A 17908-nucleotide genomic window follows, 5' to 3' on the forward strand; every position below is an offset into this window, starting at 1 on the left:
TCCGCTCACAATGAAAGAGGCGGATGCCGCTGAAGCAGGGGAAATGTTGGGCCCCCAAGGCTTCGCAGGGCTGCGGTTTCCCCCTTCACTGCTCCTACCTCCGCCCAGGAAACCTAAACGACTACGGGCGGGGCAGACAGCAGAGCTTCAGCTGGCCGCCAATGACACCTAAGCAACCAGCGCAGAGGGCCGGCCTCGAGAAGCTTCCTTATGCGCCTAAAGAGGATCCGCAAGCTCCCCCACCCACCATTAGGGCACGGCCGAGCCAGTGCGCATGTCGGCCGCCCTGCTTCAGGGCGGTGGGTCTAGTGCTGCAGAACCAATCAGAGCCTGAGAACTAAGAACGTCACCGGCTTGCGAACAGGAACCGACATCAGCACGCTGGGTGGAACAAGCCGCTGATTTAGCCAACCAGAACGCAGTTTCGCTTGAATCAGAGATGGGGCTGTGGCTGCGACTGCTGCTGCTGCTGCGAATTTTCTTCCCCGGGCTCTGTCCTTTAGTCGCCTGTTTCTCAGTTTCTAATAAATGATTTGTACAACCAAATAAAGTACTAAGCTCCAGAACAAATTATTCCACATAGTGGCGGATCGCTTTGTCACTTGCAGGACCAAGGACATTATTAGTATAGTGACAGTTCTTATATAAAGGTGCATTGCAGTTAGGTGAGCGGCCCAAGGAAAGCCCACCACCTAGGACCTAGGAGCCACTAGTGATGGTCTAGAAACCACGCGTACGTTTAGAGGAGCAAATGTTAATGCAAGGATGAGGGTGTGATAAAGCATTCGGAAGTGGGGTGGACTCACATTTTCTTTTTAGTTCAATTTTATTTGACTTTATGCACCTACCAGAAACTGCAGAAATATTACAAGACATTGAGGGTATCCTGATGGTAGTCAAGAACTAGATAAAGCATAGAACTGTCTTGTCTTGTTTTTCTGCATAGCCTTGTCCTGAACTCATTTTGTAGACCAGGCTAGTTTGGAGCTTAAAAGACAGATCCACCTGCCTCTGCCTCCCAAGTGCTGGGATTAAAGGAGTGTGCCACCACTGCCTCACAGCAAATATAAAATATTAATGGAGGAGTGGTTCACGCCTGTAATCCCAGCACGTTAGAGTCTGAGGCAGGATTGGCATAGGTTTGAGGCCAGCCTGGGCTACATAATGAGTTCCAGGCCAGCTTGGGCTAAGTAAGAGATCCTGTTTCACAAAAAAATTTTTTAAAAGGCTACAGATAGGAAAAGCCTGAGCAACTGGGTAACTGAATAGGCCAGGATCCAGCTAGGATCTCTCCAGATAAGTGCAAAGAGGAGTTGGACTTAAGCACTTGGGGTCCAGGAGGTATAAACTGGAGCTCCTACTGATGAGAGAGCAAGTATGACTAGGAGTAAAGGGCTGAGAGGGTAAAGCAATGCAGCAAAGAACATCAAGGTAGGGGAGCTGCCTCTGAAATGTGAGGCTGAATAGAAAACCCAAGAAATCATTTTGTTCAGCCCTAGAAAATTACTAAAGATGTTACAGAGATCTGTAGAAGGCCAGGAAAGTGACATGAGAATATGGCACCCAAGACAGTTTATCTGCCAACTCCAACTCAGTTGTTGAAGGAAGCCAGATTGGGGTCCCATCCTCAAACATTTGACTTGTGAGCTCAGTACGCTCTGGGCTGTGAAGATAGTATCCCTGCCATATAGGAGCTGGAAAAAAAGCATACCCCACTATGCACATTCACAAATTTCCCAAGGCCACTGGGTGACATTTATTGTAAAAAGCACATGGGGTGAGGTTGGGACCAGGTAGGGCAGGTTCTAGGAGGCAGAATCAGAGGCCTCTGAGCTGTCTTTGACATCTGTGCTTTCTGTGGTCTCACTGACCTCACTGAGGTCCTTGCTGTCCCCACCACTATCCTCAGCAGTCAGGCCCTTCTCCTCACGACAGGCCTCTCCTGAGCTCAGAAGCACGTTGCCTTTGTTCTCCGCCTTGTTCTCCATGGCCGACAGCACCATGTGCCTGCCCTTTTCCTTCAGCTCCAGGTGCCGCCTCAGCTGCCGCCGGGAGCCCAGAGGGAAGCGGGTGGAAAGAGACAGGGCCTAAGTCTCCAGACAGGAGACAAGAGGAGCCAGGCCCTGGGGCTGGCTGGGGGAAGGGACACAGTGAGAAGTGGTAGGGCCAAGGCAGGAAATAGGACTGGGTAGAAATGTAGTTCAATCCTACCTCTGTCCTAAGCCTGCTTCATCTGTAAAATGACATGAGTTCTATTGCCCTCAAATACGCTGCTGGGAAGCCCCCAAGACAGAGCAGTGCCTTTCCAGGAGGCTTGGTCAGAGAGACCCTTTCTCCCTAGCCCAGTTTAATCCTAGATCTGAGCAGGCTGCCCCCAACCATAGTAGTCCCAATTCCTCTGTTAAAAAAAAAATCTTCCTACTGTCTCTCCTATTCCACCCATCTCCAGACTTCTTCCCCAGAAAGCATCCCATGGCCTCCTTTACAGTCAATGAAGGCCATGCCCTGACTTGACAGCTTAGGGAGTAAGGGAAAGAGGGGCTCTGATTCCTAGCTTTACAACCACAAAAGCTGACACTCAGTCTCGGTCTTGCCTCTAGTCGCCACTGCCTCACTCTGTCTCACAGCTCTTTGACATCTGTACTTTCTGTGGTCTCACTGAAAATAGACACCTTTCCCAATTACAGAATCTCCTCTACTGCTGGAATTGCTGCCCTGGCCTGGCTGAACTCTTACCTCATCAGCCATCTGCGTGAGGTCCCGCTTCATTGCATATGCATCTTCCCCATCTGCATAGTATTTGGGCTCCACTTCGCTGATCCTGGGGGTAGGATCAAGACACATGCCTAGGGGCAAATTCTCCAGGTTCTTAGGCTACTGGGGTAAATGTCATCTCCCCCTGTAGGACCTTTGTAGAGGCAAAAAGCCAGTGTAAATGGGTTTCTCCTTTTTGTTTTTCATTTGACTGGATTCTTGTTCAACAGCTATGATAGTTTTCTCTGCTCTTCAAGTAAAGCCAAATAGCATGTAGCATCCAGGGCACTTCTGATTCCTAGACTTGCTACCACTTTGTCCCTAGCCCAACCATCAAGGACTTGTGTATTGAGTTGAAGTCCTTAATTCTGCCTTCCTCTCCCTGACCTGCTCCCTGTTATTTACTGAACACATAGTTCCTCTGCTAGGAAAGAGGGACACTGTACCTGCATGTAGATGGTCATCATAGACAACCTGGTTACTCACCAGATGGATGAGGGGAGGGAGGTGTGTGTGCACAATTAAGTATCCCTGACACTGGAAGAGAAACCCGTTGATGACCTAGGAAGGTTCCTTGCCAGTCTTTAGGGATACATGCTGGGTAACTTCCTCAGTTGCTTTCCATCTTATTTTTTTCAAAATAGGGTCTCTTACTGAATCTGGAACTTGTCCATTCAACTAGGCTTGTTGATTAGTGAACCCTAGGGATTCTCTTGTCTTAACCTCTTCAGCACTAGGATAATAGGTACAGGGCACTGTATGTGGCTTTTATACATGAGTGCCAGGCATCAAACACAAGTCCTCACAATTAAGCTATCTCCTCAGCACCCATCTTTTGAGACAGGGTCTTGCTATGTGGTTGAGACTAACCTGGAACTCCCTATGCTGGGACTGCAACCCACAGTCCTCCACTTTGAGTGCAGAGATTAAGAGACATGTACTACCATACCCAGCTGGGAACTGCTGACTTAGCAGGTAAAGCAGTTCCTGCCACAGAGGCATCTTAACTAGGTCAAAAGTCCCTCCATGAATATGGATGTTGAACCCAGAAAAGCTGAAGACCACCATCCTGTTCCAATGGTGTCATCTTCACTGGACCCCCTCAAAGTCTAGTGTGGCTCAGTGGTTCCTCAAGTTAGTCTATTCGAGCCTCACTTTCAAGTGGCACTAGGTACTACTAAGTCCTCTCTTCATAGAGATGGTCATGTCCAGAGTCCTGCCCTCAGCCATCAGAAACACTCAGAGCAATAGGTCCCTCATTGCTTTTGCTCATGGCCCCCTTTCCTTGCTGTCCCCTTTCATCTGCTCTTACTTGATGCTTCCTGGAGCCAGCCATTTCTCAGCCTTTGCTCATGCTCTAGTCTATCTCTCTTTACTCCTAGACTATCACAGAGAAGCCCTGTGAGTCCTTTACCACACTGCCCTTCACCAGTCTCACTAGTACCAAGCCACCCCTCCTATACCCAACATATATTGGACCCTCCTCTACCACACACAGAGAAAACAGATGCTTTCTTCAGGTCAGTCAATAGCCAATGAGTATACAGAAACCCTCCCAGCAATGTCTAGAGTCCCTCAACCCCTTTCTCAGCCCAGCAAACTGGATGGATCATGCCACTTAAAGAAAATATCTTGATGTACTTACTGAAAGTTGAGGGTGTTGGAATAGAGATGTAGGGCAGCCCGGTTACTGTAAGGGAAAAAGGCATTGCTGAGCTTCACAAACTTGGCCAGACAGGTTGACAGGTTAGGGTTAGGGCTAGGGTTAGGGATATCCTGCCCTTCTTCCTTGCCCCCTCCCCTTTCCCACTATTTCCCCATATTCTTATGAAGGCAGTAAACCCCAGAACCACTATCAATTGGGTGCCCTTTCCTTCCCACTTCCCAGCATTGCCCCTTCTTCCCCACTTCCCAGCATTGCCCTTTCCCCAACTTGGCTTCCACCTCTTCCTGACATGTAGGGAGACATATTTGGCATTGAAGTTTTCTATCATGGCTCGAGAGGCCTGGTCCATCAGCTTCTGAGCCAGGCCAAGGCGCCGGTGGGAACGTTTCACAGCCTGAGAGAAGAAAATTGGATAGAAGTGCGACCACTGTGGCTCCTTCAATTATGTCCAATCCACCTCTTCCAAACCCTCAGTAGCTCTACTCACCAGTGAGGTGATATGTCCATGGGGCACATCGTCTGGGTCCTCTTCCCTAGAAGAGAAAGCTAGAAAGGAGCCTGGTATGGGTACTGTCTATGTGGAACACCTGTGCACAGCAGGTGCACAAACTCTTTGTGGTTGATCCTACAGCACCCCAGATCCAAAAAGAGAAGAGCTAGGAACTTCTGAATCAGAAGAACCAATCATGACCATGCTACACCTACAAGATATGTGCAGTGTCAACAGATCACCTTACAATAGTCATCCCCAAAACTCAGCTGTCAAGCCACAAAAAGAATGATGCTGACTGCAGAGCACTAAGTGAGGAGAGACAGTTTGAAAGAGCTATACACTACTATTCCAACTCTGCATCATTATGAAAAGGTGACCTTGTTGTAGGAGGTGGATGGAGGGATGGATACTCTTTAACTGCCCAATTCAGAGAGTGTGCAACACAGACAGAGATATAACAATAAAAACAGGAATTTGCTTAACGAAATCTGTGTTGGTTTCTCACTTCTAACAAGTGTACTATACATGGTAGTGAAAAAACAAATGTGGAGGAGGAGTGTATGGAAAAACTCTGTATCTTCTGCTCAATTTTTCTGTCAGCTTAGAGTTACCCTACAAACCTATTAATTAAAAAACAAACACACACACACACACACACACACACACACACACACACACACACACACAAAATCCATAGCAAGCTGGGCACAGTTAAATCCCAGCATTGAGAAGGCTCAGCATGAAGACTGCTATTAAGTTTGAGGTCAGCCTGAGTTACACAGTGAGTGCCAATCTGGACAACAGAGAACACCTCTCAAACTAATTTACAGCTTCCAATTCCCTTCTCCAAAGCCTTTGTCCAAGTTCCTCAACACCCCATCTTAGTATTAAGGTCTTTTCTTCCTCCTTGGTGACTCACATTTTAGCCAAGACGTATCCCACAATCTTCCCATTCTCATCCTCAGCAATGTAAGAAAGCTGGTGACAGAAAGGAAAAGGAAGTCAGGTAGAGTAAGCAGCAGGATACAGCTCACTGCCAGCCTCCTACTGTGTGGGACAGTGGGAAGCTGCAAAAAAATGGTGAGTTGTGACATCTAGTAATGATTGGAATGCAAGGGGCCTGGTTTCACTACTCTACACTTGTACTTTCTCTTTATCTGGAAAAGAGTAGGCACAGGTGAGAATCCCATCTCTGTAGAGCCTACAGTTCCTACATACACCCTTTCATTTACCAGGCTTCCCCATCAACAAGGGCCTCACTGTACTAAGGTTCTTATACCCTTGCCCACTGCGTTTGGCTTACTCAGACCCACATTTCCCTCCTGTTGCACCCTACACTCCTACAAAACGCAAAAGCTGCTCACCTGGGGCCAAGAGAGGCCATGATAGAAATAATACTTCATCTGGTAGTTCTCAGGCAGGCACAGAAGGTTGCAGTGCTGCATGTTCATCAGGTCCTCGGGCTGCATGACAGTGGGACACGGTTAGTCCGGGGCTGCAGTGACTAAGAGGTCCACACACGTGTGACCCTTGTTCTCTGTCGATCTCTGGGCCTCCCTTTCCCCTGGGCAGGGCAGAGTTGCTACTATACGACCACACAAGCCGGGTTTCTAGGCGGCGTGCAAAATGCTCCAGTTCCAGGACTGGAGCCCATTCAACGAGACCTGAATTAGAGAAACGCGGGATAATTGCGAGATGTCTAAAGCAGGCTGCAGCAGCCTTAAGGTCCGCCGGCCAGACCTACAGGGCCACAGCACCAGATCCCTCGATAGCATGCTCACGCGGTCACCCGGTAAAGCGCCCAGTCTGTGTGCACAAGGCTGGCTCCCCGTCACCTCACCCTAGCATTGCGGATGTTCATCACGGCGGCGGCGGAGCTCGTGGGTCCCTGTGGATCGTGAACGCGTGCGCTCGGCGGCCACTCAGAAACAGGGTAGGGACGATAGGAGCCGGGGCTGGGACTGGGGCCAGAAACCTGGGGCAGCAGCGGAAGAGGTGGGCCGCTCCAGCCGGCCTACAGCGGAAGTACTCAGCTATGGGATTCACCTCCAAACTGCACAACCAATGAGCGGGGCACTTAGAGCCAATTGGGCGCGGTGGAGCAGCGCTCTGGTGGTGCGTTTGAAGCCGTGGTGAAGATATGGCAAGGCCCAACAGCATGAGGAGTAGCTGTACCCTCCCGCGGGGCCCACAGAAGTGCGCACACAAGCACGTGGAACAGGGTCAGCTTTATTTCGAGCCTTCGCGAGTGGGGACAGCGGGCAAGGAGCCGAGGGGGGCGGGCCCAAGGCGTTGGAGTAGGGCTCCCAAAATCTGCTCGCACATGGCCAGGCACCGCGGCACATGGAAGCAGCCTGTGGGGAGAATGAACCCCGGGTTTGGGAGGACCCGGCGAGCCGGGTGCCACAAACCCCTTCAGTCTCGCCCCGTTCCTCGCTCACCTTTAAAAGGACCTCCTTTGATGGTAAGGGCCACCTTTCCCTCTTGGTTCAGGTAGCCAAACCATTCCCCGTACTCAGGATCACGAAACTAGAATAAAGAGATAATGACAGCTAGTGTCTGGTCGGATCCACCCGAATGTCACCGGTTGAGGAAGAGGCCCTTGCTGTCCCCTTTGCGCAAGTACCAATGGTTAGAGTAAAAAGAGCGCAGTTTCACAAATCAGTACTTTTAGTGAACCACATCCTGGAAAAACATGAAAGCTGGGAATAGTAGGCCTTAGCATGTAACCTGATGGGGGAGGGGCTGCAGTCTGTGTGCCTCAACACTGAGAGAACAGGTGCTCTATATTTAATTGTGGTGTGTTATCTAATACTTAAAATTGAACACTTAAGGGGGCTGGAGCGATGGCTCAGCGGTTAAGAGCAGCGACTGCTCTTCCAGAGGTCCTGAGTTCAGTTCCCAGCAACCACATGGTGGCTCACAACCATCTGTAATGGGATCTGATGCCTTCTTCTGGTGTGTCTGAAGACAGCTACAGTGTACTTATATATAATAAATGAATAAATAAATCTTTTTTAAAAAGTGCTTTAAAAAATTTGAACACTTAAAAAAGATACATTATTACCGTATCTAAGTTTAAAAAAAGAAAAGAAAAACAAACAAAATCCAAAGAATCCTAGATTGACCTGCCAGCAAACGTTGCAACTAGTAACCTTTCTGGAGTTCATGTCCCCTACTTCACAGGCCTTTGGTTTAAAAGTTGGATTACAGGCAGAGACACATAACTCCTGTCCTTGCATACCAAGAATTTATTATGACTCGAAGACTTTCCTTTAGCCCAATGTAATGGGGCATGCCTTTAGTCCCAACCAATCCTCAGGAGGCGAAGGCTTGACACATTTCGGTAAGATTCAGGCCAGCCTGGTCTTCTGCCTGTCTTGACCATAGGTTCTGAGCATATCTCTCACTTCTTTTGACCCTGTCCAGTGGGTCTGTTGCTTCAGATCAGCTGGCTGGACAGACCCATTCATTGTATACCCCATTCTTTCACTGAGGCTTTTCACTTCCCTAAAATGTAGCCCAGTTCCTTATACATTCCTTCCAATTTTGCGCTCACTGATAAAACAGTTAAGTAGAACCGCTTCTTAGAAGGCTTATGGAACAAGCCAATTGCATTAAAGTTTATTACTAAAGTGTTCCCTTTAAATTGTGACAGGAGTTGTACATTTTAAACTGTGTGATGGTTCATGTCTGTAATCTCATTACTCAGGAGTTTGAGGCAGGAGAATAAGTTCAAGGCCAGTCCAGATTTTGTCTCAAAGAGTGGTTAGTGGTGGTACATTCTTCAAGTGAGGTATAACCAGCTCCGTATCTATTCTTTTTAACTTTTTTTTTTTCAAAAAGAAAAAAACCATCAATTTTATACTGTTTGTGGTTCAGAAGCAGCATATGCAGAAAATGGTCGGACAATCCAGGCTGCCCCACCCCACCTGAATGAACTCATTTCTGTTCCCCAAGGAGCACAGAACCCAGGACCTCTGCCTAGCAGGACCCCATTTAGTTGCAGGCCCCTGGACAGGGGTTAAGCCCTTAGGGGTCAAGGCTCGGGGGAGTCTTTTTAACTTTTGAGTAGCCTTGTCCTTATTAATGTATTTATTGTTGAGAAAAGTCTCACTATGTATCCCTGGCTGTTCTGGAATTTTCTATGTAGCTCAGGCTGGCCTGGAACTCAATAGAGATCTTTTCACCTCTGCCTCCTCATTGCTGGCACTAAAAGCATGCTCCATAACTGGCTCATGCCTTTATTTTTAACTAGATCTCACACAAAATAATGAGGGGCAGGAAGAAGGAAAACTAACAAGTTCTCAAGTTGATGTTGTTCTGTGGATTGTTCCTTGACCACCTGAATTTTGGCTTAATTACTATCTACCTGTTGATTATAACTTTTGCAATTCATTTTTCTCGTTCTCATTTGAGACAGCAGCACAGGCAGGCTTTGAGCTCACAGTCCTCCTACCTTGGCCTTCCAAGTGCTGAGAATACAGGGATGCACAGTGGCTTTTGGAATTGTTTACTGTCATCTCCATCTTGTTCAAGTACATTCTTATCTCATTTTATGATTAAGATTGGTAGCTTCTAACCCATATCCTTAATGAATGTATTCCATATTCAGGCAGCAATGCAATCTAATGGCTGATGTCATTTGAAAGTAGGGGTGAGTATTTGAGACAGCTCCAGTTGCTTGTTTACATACAATGTAATAAAACATGGCTTGGATTTTTTTGTTTTTGTTTTTTTTTGTTTGTTTTGCCTCTAATCACAATAAAATCCAGCTGGAGTTCAGTTAGTACAAACCAGCCAAATGTAGTAGCATACACCTGAATCCCAGTACCCAGGAGTCAAGGTGGAGGAGATAGGAGGAGGAAGTATAAGGTTATCTTTAACTACATATTGAAATTATGGTCACCTTAGGTTACGTGAGACACCAAAAAATAATCACACAAATTGTCATTTTCTTCTAGAACCAAAGCCACAATCGTAGAATGAAAGTCTCTGATACAGTTGTAGGGTAACCACTGGGATAGTGACTTTAGAAATACATCAGTAGTCTTCAAGAACACTACCTCCATTAGGTATATGACCCTCTGGAGGACCTTGATTTGGTTTCTTTTCTAGTTCATGATTGATTCTAGTCTTCTTCAATAATCCTGATTCTTTCTCCTCTTTACCTTCTTTAAAAAAAAAAGATTTATTTTATATATGTAAGACACACCAGAAGAGGGCATCAGATCCCATTACAGATGGTTGTGAACCACCATGTGGTTGCTGGGAATTGAACTCAGGACCTCTGGAAGAGCAGTCAGTGCTCTTAACTGCTGAGCCATCTCTCCAGCCCCTCCTCTTTACCTTCTATATTAAAAAATTTACCTTACTCTTGACTCTCCATACTATCTATTGTTGTTGTTATTTGTTTATTTGAGACAAGATCTCCTTATGTAGCTGGTTAAGTCTCAAACTTACTCTTGTAGACCAGGCTGGTCTCTATGCTGTGTTATGGTTCCAGCCACTCCAGGGCTAGGATTACAGATATGTACCACCAGGTTACCTACATTTTTTTTCCCGTTTTTTCTTTATTAACTTGAGTATTTCTTATTTACATTTCGAATGTTATTCCCTTTCCCGGTTTCCGGGCCAACATCCCCCTAACCCCTCTCCCTCCCCTTCTTTATGGGTGTTCCCCTCCCCATCCTCCCCCCATTACCGCCCTCCCCCCAACAATCACGTTCACTGAGGGTTCAGTCTTGGCAGGACCAAGGGCTTCCCCTTCCACTGGTGATCTTACTAGGATATTCATTGCTACCTATGAGGTCGGAGTCCAGGGTCAGTCCATGTATAGTCTTTAGGTAGTGGCTTAGTCCCTGTACATTTTTTATGACACCTAGCAAGGTAGCAAGCCAAATTTCTCTCTTCTGAACTACAGCCTCTTAAACTCATCTGTTGGGCCAAGAGATATACTTCAGTCAGTAAAGTGCTTTGCAAACTAACTGGGCAGTGGTGGCACATGCCTTTAATCCCAGGTACCAAAGCTAAAGTCAGGCAGATCTGTGAGTTTGAGACCAGCCCGGCCTACAGGGTGAGTTTCAGGACAGCCAGGACTATACAGAGAAGCCCTGTCTTGAAAAACAAAAACAAACAAAAAAGTGCCTTGTAAACAGGAAAACCTAAGTTTGGTCCCAGAACCCATATAAAAACAAGTCAAGGATAGCATACTTATACTCCCACCACTGACAGGCAAAGATTCTCTCTCTCTCTCTCTCTCTCTCTCTCTCTCTCTCTCTCACACACACACACACACACACACACACAAAACACTTGGAAGGGATGGGAAGGAGAATCCAGCTGGTGATTTACCAGCCTGACGTCCTAGCTGTTGTACTCCCTGTCAAGGCTCAGGCTTACTGGAACTGGCAGATCAAGGATGTTCCTGCTACATGGAACCCACTTGGCTGTACCCCCCCCCCCAGTTTCACTTCTGTTCAATAGACACAGATAAACCCTGCCCTGCTTTGCTTGGATCTTTGCTCACAAAGTCTTCCCTGTCCCCTCTATAAGAAAGTTCTGTATCATTTGACATCTGCTTTGTTTTCCACAGCTCATTGGTCTCTGTGTTTGCTTGTTTACTCGATTAGAGTCTAATTAGCTAGAAAGGGGTATTCCTTGAGGCAGAGCTTCTTGGTTCACCAAACAAAAGGCAGTCTTGGGACTCTCAGAGCAGCTGAGGGCAACATCTGGTGAATGGGTTAGGAGAGGCTGAAGGGAAGCCTCCTGGACCCCCTTACACAGCCCCTGCTTCTCCCTCTCTTGCTGCCTGGGCTTCCAAGGGACAAGGAGACAGCACTTACCTGGTGGAAGGTGTATTCAGCCACTTGGTAGAAGAGGTTCAGCAAGGCTGGGTCCCCGCTGTCCCTGTAACCCATGAGGAAGGCAATCATGGCTTCAGTGTGTGGCCACCACAGCTTCATGTTCCATTCCAGCTGAGAACAGAGCAGAGATGGGCAGCTGAGGTCCCTGTAGGCCTTAGGAGGACACTTAACATCCTCTGCTCTGGTTCAGTCTGTCTGGCTTGGGACTTGGTGTTTAATCATGGGGGAAGAGATGGGGAATAGAGTTTGAATAGTCCTTAAGAGTAGGGCTACCCCTCTGACCTGTGTATACCCGAAACAGCACCTTAAAAGGAGACAAGGGCTGGAGAGATGGCTCAGTGGTTAAGAGCACTGACTGCTCTTCCAGAGGTCCTGAGATCAATTCCCAGCAACCACATGGTGGCTCACAACCATCTGTAATGAGATCTGATGCCCTCTTCTGGTGTGTCTGAAGACGGTGACAATGTACTCACATACGTAAAAGTAAATGAATATAAATCTTTTTTTAAAAAAAGGGGAGACAGGGATAGAGAGATGGCTCAGCGGTTAAGACCACTGGCTGCTCTTCCAGAGGTCCTGAGTTCAATTCCCAGCAACCACATGGTGGCTCACAACCATCTGTAATGAGATCTGATGCCCTCTTCTGGTGTGTCTGAAGACGGTGACAATGTACTCACATACATAAAAGTAAATGAATAAATCTTTTTTTTTTAAAAAGGAGAGACAGGGATGGAGAGATGGCTCAGTGGTTAAGAGCACTGACTGTTCTTCCAGAGGTCCTGAGTTCAATTCCCAGCAACCACATGGTGGTTCACAACCATCTGTAATGGGATCTGATGCCCTCTTCTGGTGTACATGAAGACAGCTACAGTGTACTCATATAAATAAACAAACCTTTATAAAAAAAAGAAGAAGAAGAAGAAGAAGAGACAAGTACTGGGGCAGACTCCCTTTAGTCTTTGAATTTGAATGCTGTCTGCCTTGTCACACTATCTTTAGGCCTTTTGGACACTGCTGTACCCAGTGCCCTCTGCAGATCTCCAGAAAGGTCAGAAAACAATTGATCAGAAGAACAATTCCACTCCTGCCTGCCACCAATTGAGAATCACCCAAAAGCCCTTTGAGCCACTGGCACCAGACAAAGGGGGCATGTGTCTTGGTATGAGCATTTACACAAACTCTTCTTTAATGGATTTAGGATATGGGATGGTAAGATTCGGACTCTAAGTTCAAAATTTTCATTACTGCTGCTGCTTTTTTTGAGGCAGGATCTCACTATGCAGTTCTGTCCGTCCTGGAACTCATTCTGTAGACCAAGCTGGCCTCAAATTCACAGAGATCAACCTGCCTTTGCCTCCCAAAAGCTAGGATTAAAGGAATGCACAATCACACCCAGCTCCTACTACATGATAGGCTTCTTGCAAGATGTTCTGGGCACTCCCACCTGGGTAGGGCAGAGATCATCAGCATCCTGGAAGTAGAAGAGGCCTCCGTGCTCAGGGTCCCATCCAGAGTGGAAAGGCAGTAAGAGAAACTTGTCAATAATGTGCCTTTGAAGTTTGGGATCACCTTTCCTGAGGGCATACTGGAGCAGAAACCAGCCAGCTTCCAGTGTGTGGCCTAGTGAGAGTTGAAGGAAAGTAAGGCAAGAATCAGGTTTCCCCCTTTCTAGGTATCTGAAGGCTTAAGCTCCTGGTAGCTTCCTTCCTTCTCAAGGTCAGAGATGCTTGAACTCTGTCACAAGATACCCTACTTTTCTGCCTGGACTCCATGTCCACTCCTGGGCAGGCTATCCCCTCCCACTATCTGCTCCTTGGTGGAGGGAGAAGGGCTATCCCTCCCATCTGATACCCGAAACTCAAAGATGAGCTTTTTCCTAATAGGCTTAGCACATGCCTTCACCTGGGTTCTGATGTCTTCCAAGGCAACCAGGGAGCTCTTTGCCATCCTCTGATACATTCTCCAGTACAACTTGTCCATCCCTCTGCCAGGAAAGGGACAAAAGACAGATGTTTCCAGTTCAGGTCACTCAATCAGAAAGATCTAACTTCAAAAATCCCTTCCCCTTGGTACCAGCCATACACCTACTCAATAGGTCTAAAGGGACATTTTTGGTTGTGTGTTTTGAAATAGTCTTGGTTAGCCCAGGCTGGTCTCAAACTATAGAAGCAAGGCTGACCTTGAACTCTAGATTCTCCTGCTTCCATCTCCAGAGTTCTGGAATTACCGATATGTGTACCATGCCCTGCTCCAGAACACTTTTGGAATGGCTGATTGTCTTCCATGGACCCAGTAGGTTCTGATCCTTGCTTTAGGTCTGGGTCTCCCAGGAGGGTAAAACACTGAATGAGGAGAAAGGCAAGACCAACTTGGATGCCCAGAGAGGCTAGGGAAGAACATAGATCAAGTCTCTTTTCCTGATCTCAGAAGTTGCCTGCTGCTCTGGCCTCTTCTTTCTGTCTTAGGACACAGCCATTTTGCTGGGCTGCACCTTCCTGAGGGCCTCGGGCTATATTTTAAATGAATGAGCTTCCTTGGGTCTAGAGAACTGAAGAACAGATGAGTTGAGGCAGAGAGAATGGAGTTCAGTTTGCCCCTGTCTCCGTGTCTACCTGGACATGCTGAAGAATCCTATGGGCACACCAGTCCCCTAGTTCTGCATACTTGTCGGTCATCTCCTCATCTTCTTCTCCAAGCTGCTCCACCAGGTTGAGCAGCATCATGGGCACTGCCATGGGCTCTGTGGCCAGTGTTCCCGAGAGCTGAGGCCGGCCCAGCCCAGCTGGGTCCTCCCTTACCCAGTGGATGATCTGATCCATCATCTCTACGGCTTCTCTCTATGGGGAAACCAGAGAGGCTGCCCTGTTACAACACATACTTCTAAGGGCTCAGGACTCAGCTTCTTCTCCAAAGATACCTGCTCTTCCTTCAGCTCTCCAGGGCTAACCCTACAGCCAGGCACCAGAGGCCAAGCAGATCCTCCCAATACTACTTTCAGGGGCACTGCATTCAGGTCACTTTCAGGCAGAAGGGCCCAGTGAACAAAGAGAGAACCTTTTCTACCTGGACACAGGGCACTGATAGATCCCTGTTTGCCCAGGGTCCCTTTAGTAGTACAGGAGGTGGGAGAGAGCTGAGGAAACAAGGAGGTCACAAAATGTTAGGAAAAGAATAAATGAACTTGTAGCAGGTTCCCAGGCCTGTCATCAGAGTGCACTCCTGCCCAACAGCCTGTAGCCCCACCGGCTCCCACACACCTGATAATGCATTTCCCCTGTTACTTTCCACAGTTCATTCATGGCCATGGTGTAAAAGCACTCGCTGAAAATGGTCCGCTGCACCTTCACTGGACGGCCGTCCTGGGTCAGCACAAAAGCACATTTCTTGCCAGGCGGTGCCACCCGGGCATAACTCAACAAAAATTCACCACCTGGCGGTTGGGGGGTATGCATGCTAGGTGAGGACTTCGAATATATTGCCACTTGGAACCTGCCCAGTCCCTTTTATCTGGACCCCTTTAGATACATTGAATAAATAACTCTCTGAAGCTCCTGGGGAGATGGGGTTAGGAGATGGAACCTGCTTTTGCTGCATCCAGAAGCTCGACACGGCGGAAGCGCTCAAAAGTGCGGTATAAGCGACAATACATCCATACCTGTGAGGGAACATAGTTTAGAGAGGAGTTAGCTGGGGTGGAGGGAATACTAGGTATCCCTGGGTATACCCTATTGTTGTGTGAACGGCTTAAGTATGCAAACTGACCTGCCTCCCCTGCAGCCAGACATATTTGAGGTGATCATATACCTGCCCATCGCGGCCAAGGCATGTGAAGAAGCCCCTGTGAGACACATTGTTAGGAAAAAAAGAGCCTTGCACCTTTCTCCATAGCTTCACTATTCTCCTGAAATCAGTAGATCTGTGAGTCACATCCAAGTGAGATGTGGGGGAGGGATCATGGCAGGGTAGCTAACCCGTGTTCCTGGTCATGGGAATGCTCCATCCAGAAAGCGATCACAGAATCGAGCTCTTGTCCCACACGTTGCTTCCAGACCTGCAGTGTCTCCCGTTCCTTCTCCATGTCCTGTGAAGTGATTCAAGTCAGGGCAGGGAGGCACAGCTCTTCCTTCACAGGGACTTTCTGAACCAAGTCAGTAGGCCCCAGAGCTATTTGATTCCACCACTGGGCTTCGAGCCAAGGATACAGTACTCCCACCTCTTCAATGGGCTTCTGAGCCTACCGTTGGCTGGAATCATCCACTACCACTGACCTGTAACACTAGGAGTCCTGGGTCCATCATCTGCTTTCCTCCAGGAAATCAGACTTGGTCGCGATCCCGTGACTGTCACTCAGCTGACCTAGCAGTGTCCCACCCACTTGATTCTCCTCGGAGTTCCGAAGGGCCCCGAGTTAGGGGCGGGACAGAGGGCGGGTTTTCAAACCCCGCCTCCTGCTCTTCTAGGCTGGTACTGAGCAGTCTTGCTCTAGATGTCCCTGGTGGGAACTGGATGAGGAAGACTGACCTTATGAGGAGGGAGTAGGGAGGAGACTGAATCTGGGCCTGTCAGCTGAGGCTGGTGATCCCAACAGATTGTGGAGTTAGGATGCCTTGGGAAATGCCTGAATCCTGAGAACCTGTGACCCCATATTGTCAGCAAGTCCTTTCTGCCAATTTGGTCCTTTGGCTTTAGCTGTCTGAATCCAGCAATTTACAACCATTGGCCCTGGATGCCAGTTGCTGGATACTTCACCCCCAAGGATGCTTTGGGGAAAACTGGTGGTAACCATGCAGAGTAGAGTGGACATCATCCAGCTCTCTGGGTCTGACTCCTAGCTACACAGTATAGCTTGGCTCTGCGACAGGCTGGTTAATCTGTTCCCCATTCTTGCTACCCACTGGGCACCCTCATTGCCCAGCAGAATTCTGTGGAGGGAGAGTTCCAACTAGAATGCCATGCAGTGTCCTTAGAGGCTAGAAGAGGGTATTGGATCCTCTGAGGCTGGAGTTACAGCTGGTTGTGAGTCTCCACATGGGTTCTGGGAATGTAACCTGGGTCCTCTAAAGAACAGACAGTGCATTTAACTGCTGAATCATCACTCCAGTTCCTTGAACATGTTCTTTTTTTTAAGATTTATTCATTTATTATATATAGGTACACTGTAGTTGTCTTCAGATACACCAGAAGAGGACATCGGATCTCTTTACAGATGGTTGTGAGCCACCGTGTGGTTGCCGGGAATTGAACTCAGGACCTCTGGAAAAGTAGTTGGGTGCTCTTAACCGCTGGGCCATCTCTCCAGCCCCTTGAACATGTTCTTAATGATGGACTGTAACCCAGAAGTGTAAAGTAACTAGACCTTCTGCCTCATCAATGCTGTTCTGAGAGTTGGTCAGTAAAAAGAATTCAGTTCCGAGGCATGGTTATGTTCTTGTGCTACCTGCCCCTCCCCAGCTGTGTGTTGACTCATTTCACAATGACTACTACCTTCCAGGCTCTGGCTACTAGCTGGCTTTGCAGGTTGTAGAATGACTCTTTCATCCTTTATGGTGCTTGGGAGTAAGCGTGATCTCAGTGTCTATTAAGTGTCTGCTGTAGCTGCTCTGTGTTCATATCTACCCTTAGCCTAGCTCATGCCTAAGGGACCTTGGCTCTGTATCCAGGAAAGCTTGTGTACTGTTACTTAAGCTGTATTTATCCATCTCCATTGTCTCCCTGACTCTCTTGCACACATATCATTCCTTTCATCCTCGGCCAAGTTCGAGCCTTGGTATCATAGTATGGGTGGTTTCCCTGGCCCTGGGTCTCATGGGAGCAGAGTGATGAAACGCGATGATGCCTCTTTCTCCCTTGGAGCTCAGTTTGCTGGTTTGTTTGCTACAGGATCTCATGTATCCCAGGTTACCTTGAACTCTATTAACCAAGAATGGTTTTGAACTCTTGATCCTTTTGCCTCCACCTCTCAGGGCATGGACTACAAGTGCGTTACATTACATCTAGCTTCGAGCTTAGTCTTTTGAGACCTGTACCCAAGGCACTTCTGATATATTTCTTTAAAATATTTAAATTACGTGCATGTATGCATGCATCTGTGTGAATGAGATGTCCATGAAGGCCAGAGGCATTGACTTC

General features: G+C 47.8%; 2 protein-coding genes across 12 annotated transcripts; both read right to left on the reverse strand.

Annotated features, from left to right (window-relative positions):
• Window positions 1-1718: 1718 nt before the first annotated feature.
• Naa10 (N(alpha)-acetyltransferase 10, NatA catalytic subunit) lies at window positions 1719-6917 on the reverse strand. 11 transcript variants are annotated; one of them, NM_001135839.1, is made up of 8 exons: window positions 6754-6917; window positions 6278-6376; window positions 5833-5891; window positions 4908-4953; window positions 4699-4814; window positions 4400-4444; window positions 2737-2821; window positions 1719-2042 (listed from the first exon to the last, which is right to left on the reverse strand). In NM_001135839.1, exons 1-8 carry the CDS (start codon window positions 6772-6774, stop codon window positions 1806-1808), a joined length of 708 nt encoding a protein of 235 aa, NP_001129311.1. In that variant the 5' UTR covers window positions 6775-6917; the 3' UTR covers window positions 1719-1805. The 11 variants fall into 11 exon arrangements, 6 of the variants coding, with proteins under 6 accessions (NP_001129311.1, XP_087456514.1, XP_087456512.1 ...); XR_015646380.1 differs by having other exon boundaries at window positions 1721-2042; window positions 2737-2846; window positions 6754-6876; XR_015646379.1 differs by having other exon boundaries at window positions 1721-2129; window positions 2737-2846; window positions 6754-6876.
• Window positions 6918-7127: 210 nt separating this feature from the next.
• Window positions 7128-16061, reverse strand: Renbp (renin binding protein). The gene is made up of 11 exons (NM_031095.1): window positions 16048-16061; window positions 15751-15860; window positions 15542-15617; window positions 15359-15434; window positions 15037-15209; window positions 14392-14616; window positions 13682-13763; window positions 13224-13399; window positions 11759-11890; window positions 7355-7442; window positions 7128-7267 (listed from the first exon to the last, which is right to left on the reverse strand). Exons 2-11 carry the CDS (start codon window positions 15855-15857, stop codon window positions 7143-7145), a joined length of 1260 nt encoding a protein of 419 aa, NP_112357.1. The 5' UTR covers window positions 15858-15860; window positions 16048-16061; the 3' UTR covers window positions 7128-7142.
• Between the last annotated feature and the right edge of the window lie 1847 nt (window positions 16062-17908).

This window comes from Rattus norvegicus, chromosome X, assembly GCF_021556685.1.
Source record: "Rattus norvegicus strain SHRSP/BbbUtx chromosome X, alternate assembly SHRSP_T2T, whole genome shotgun sequence".
Lineage (NCBI taxonomy): Eukaryota > Metazoa > Chordata > Mammalia > Rodentia > Muridae > Rattus > Rattus norvegicus.

Excerpts from the sequence above, each read along its gene's own strand:
- Renbp (NM_031095.1), bottom strand. The coding sequence starts at position 15,857 with ATGGAGAAGGAACGGGAGACACTGCAGGTCTGGAAGCAACGTGTGGGA. Across the intron at positions 15,618-15,750 it reads TCCCATGACCAGGAACACGG|GGGCTTCTTCACATGCCTTG; the intron begins GTTAGCTACCCT and ends TGTGTCTCACAG. Across the intron at positions 7,268-7,354 it reads CAAAGGAGGTCCTTTTAAAG|GCTGCTTCCATGTGCCGCGG; the intron begins GTGAGCGAGGAA and ends TTCTCCCCACAG.
- Naa10 (NM_001135839.1), bottom strand. The coding sequence starts at position 6,774 with ATGAACATCCGCAATGCTAGG. Across the intron at positions 5,892-6,277 it reads ATGGCCTCTCTTGGCCCCAG|CTTTCTTACATTGCTGAGGA; the intron begins GTGAGCAGCTTT and ends TTCTGTCACCAG. Across the intron at positions 2,043-2,736 it reads TCACGCAGATGGCTGATGAG|CTGAGGCGGCACCTGGAGCT; the intron begins GTAAGAGTTCAG and ends TCCCGGCGGCAG.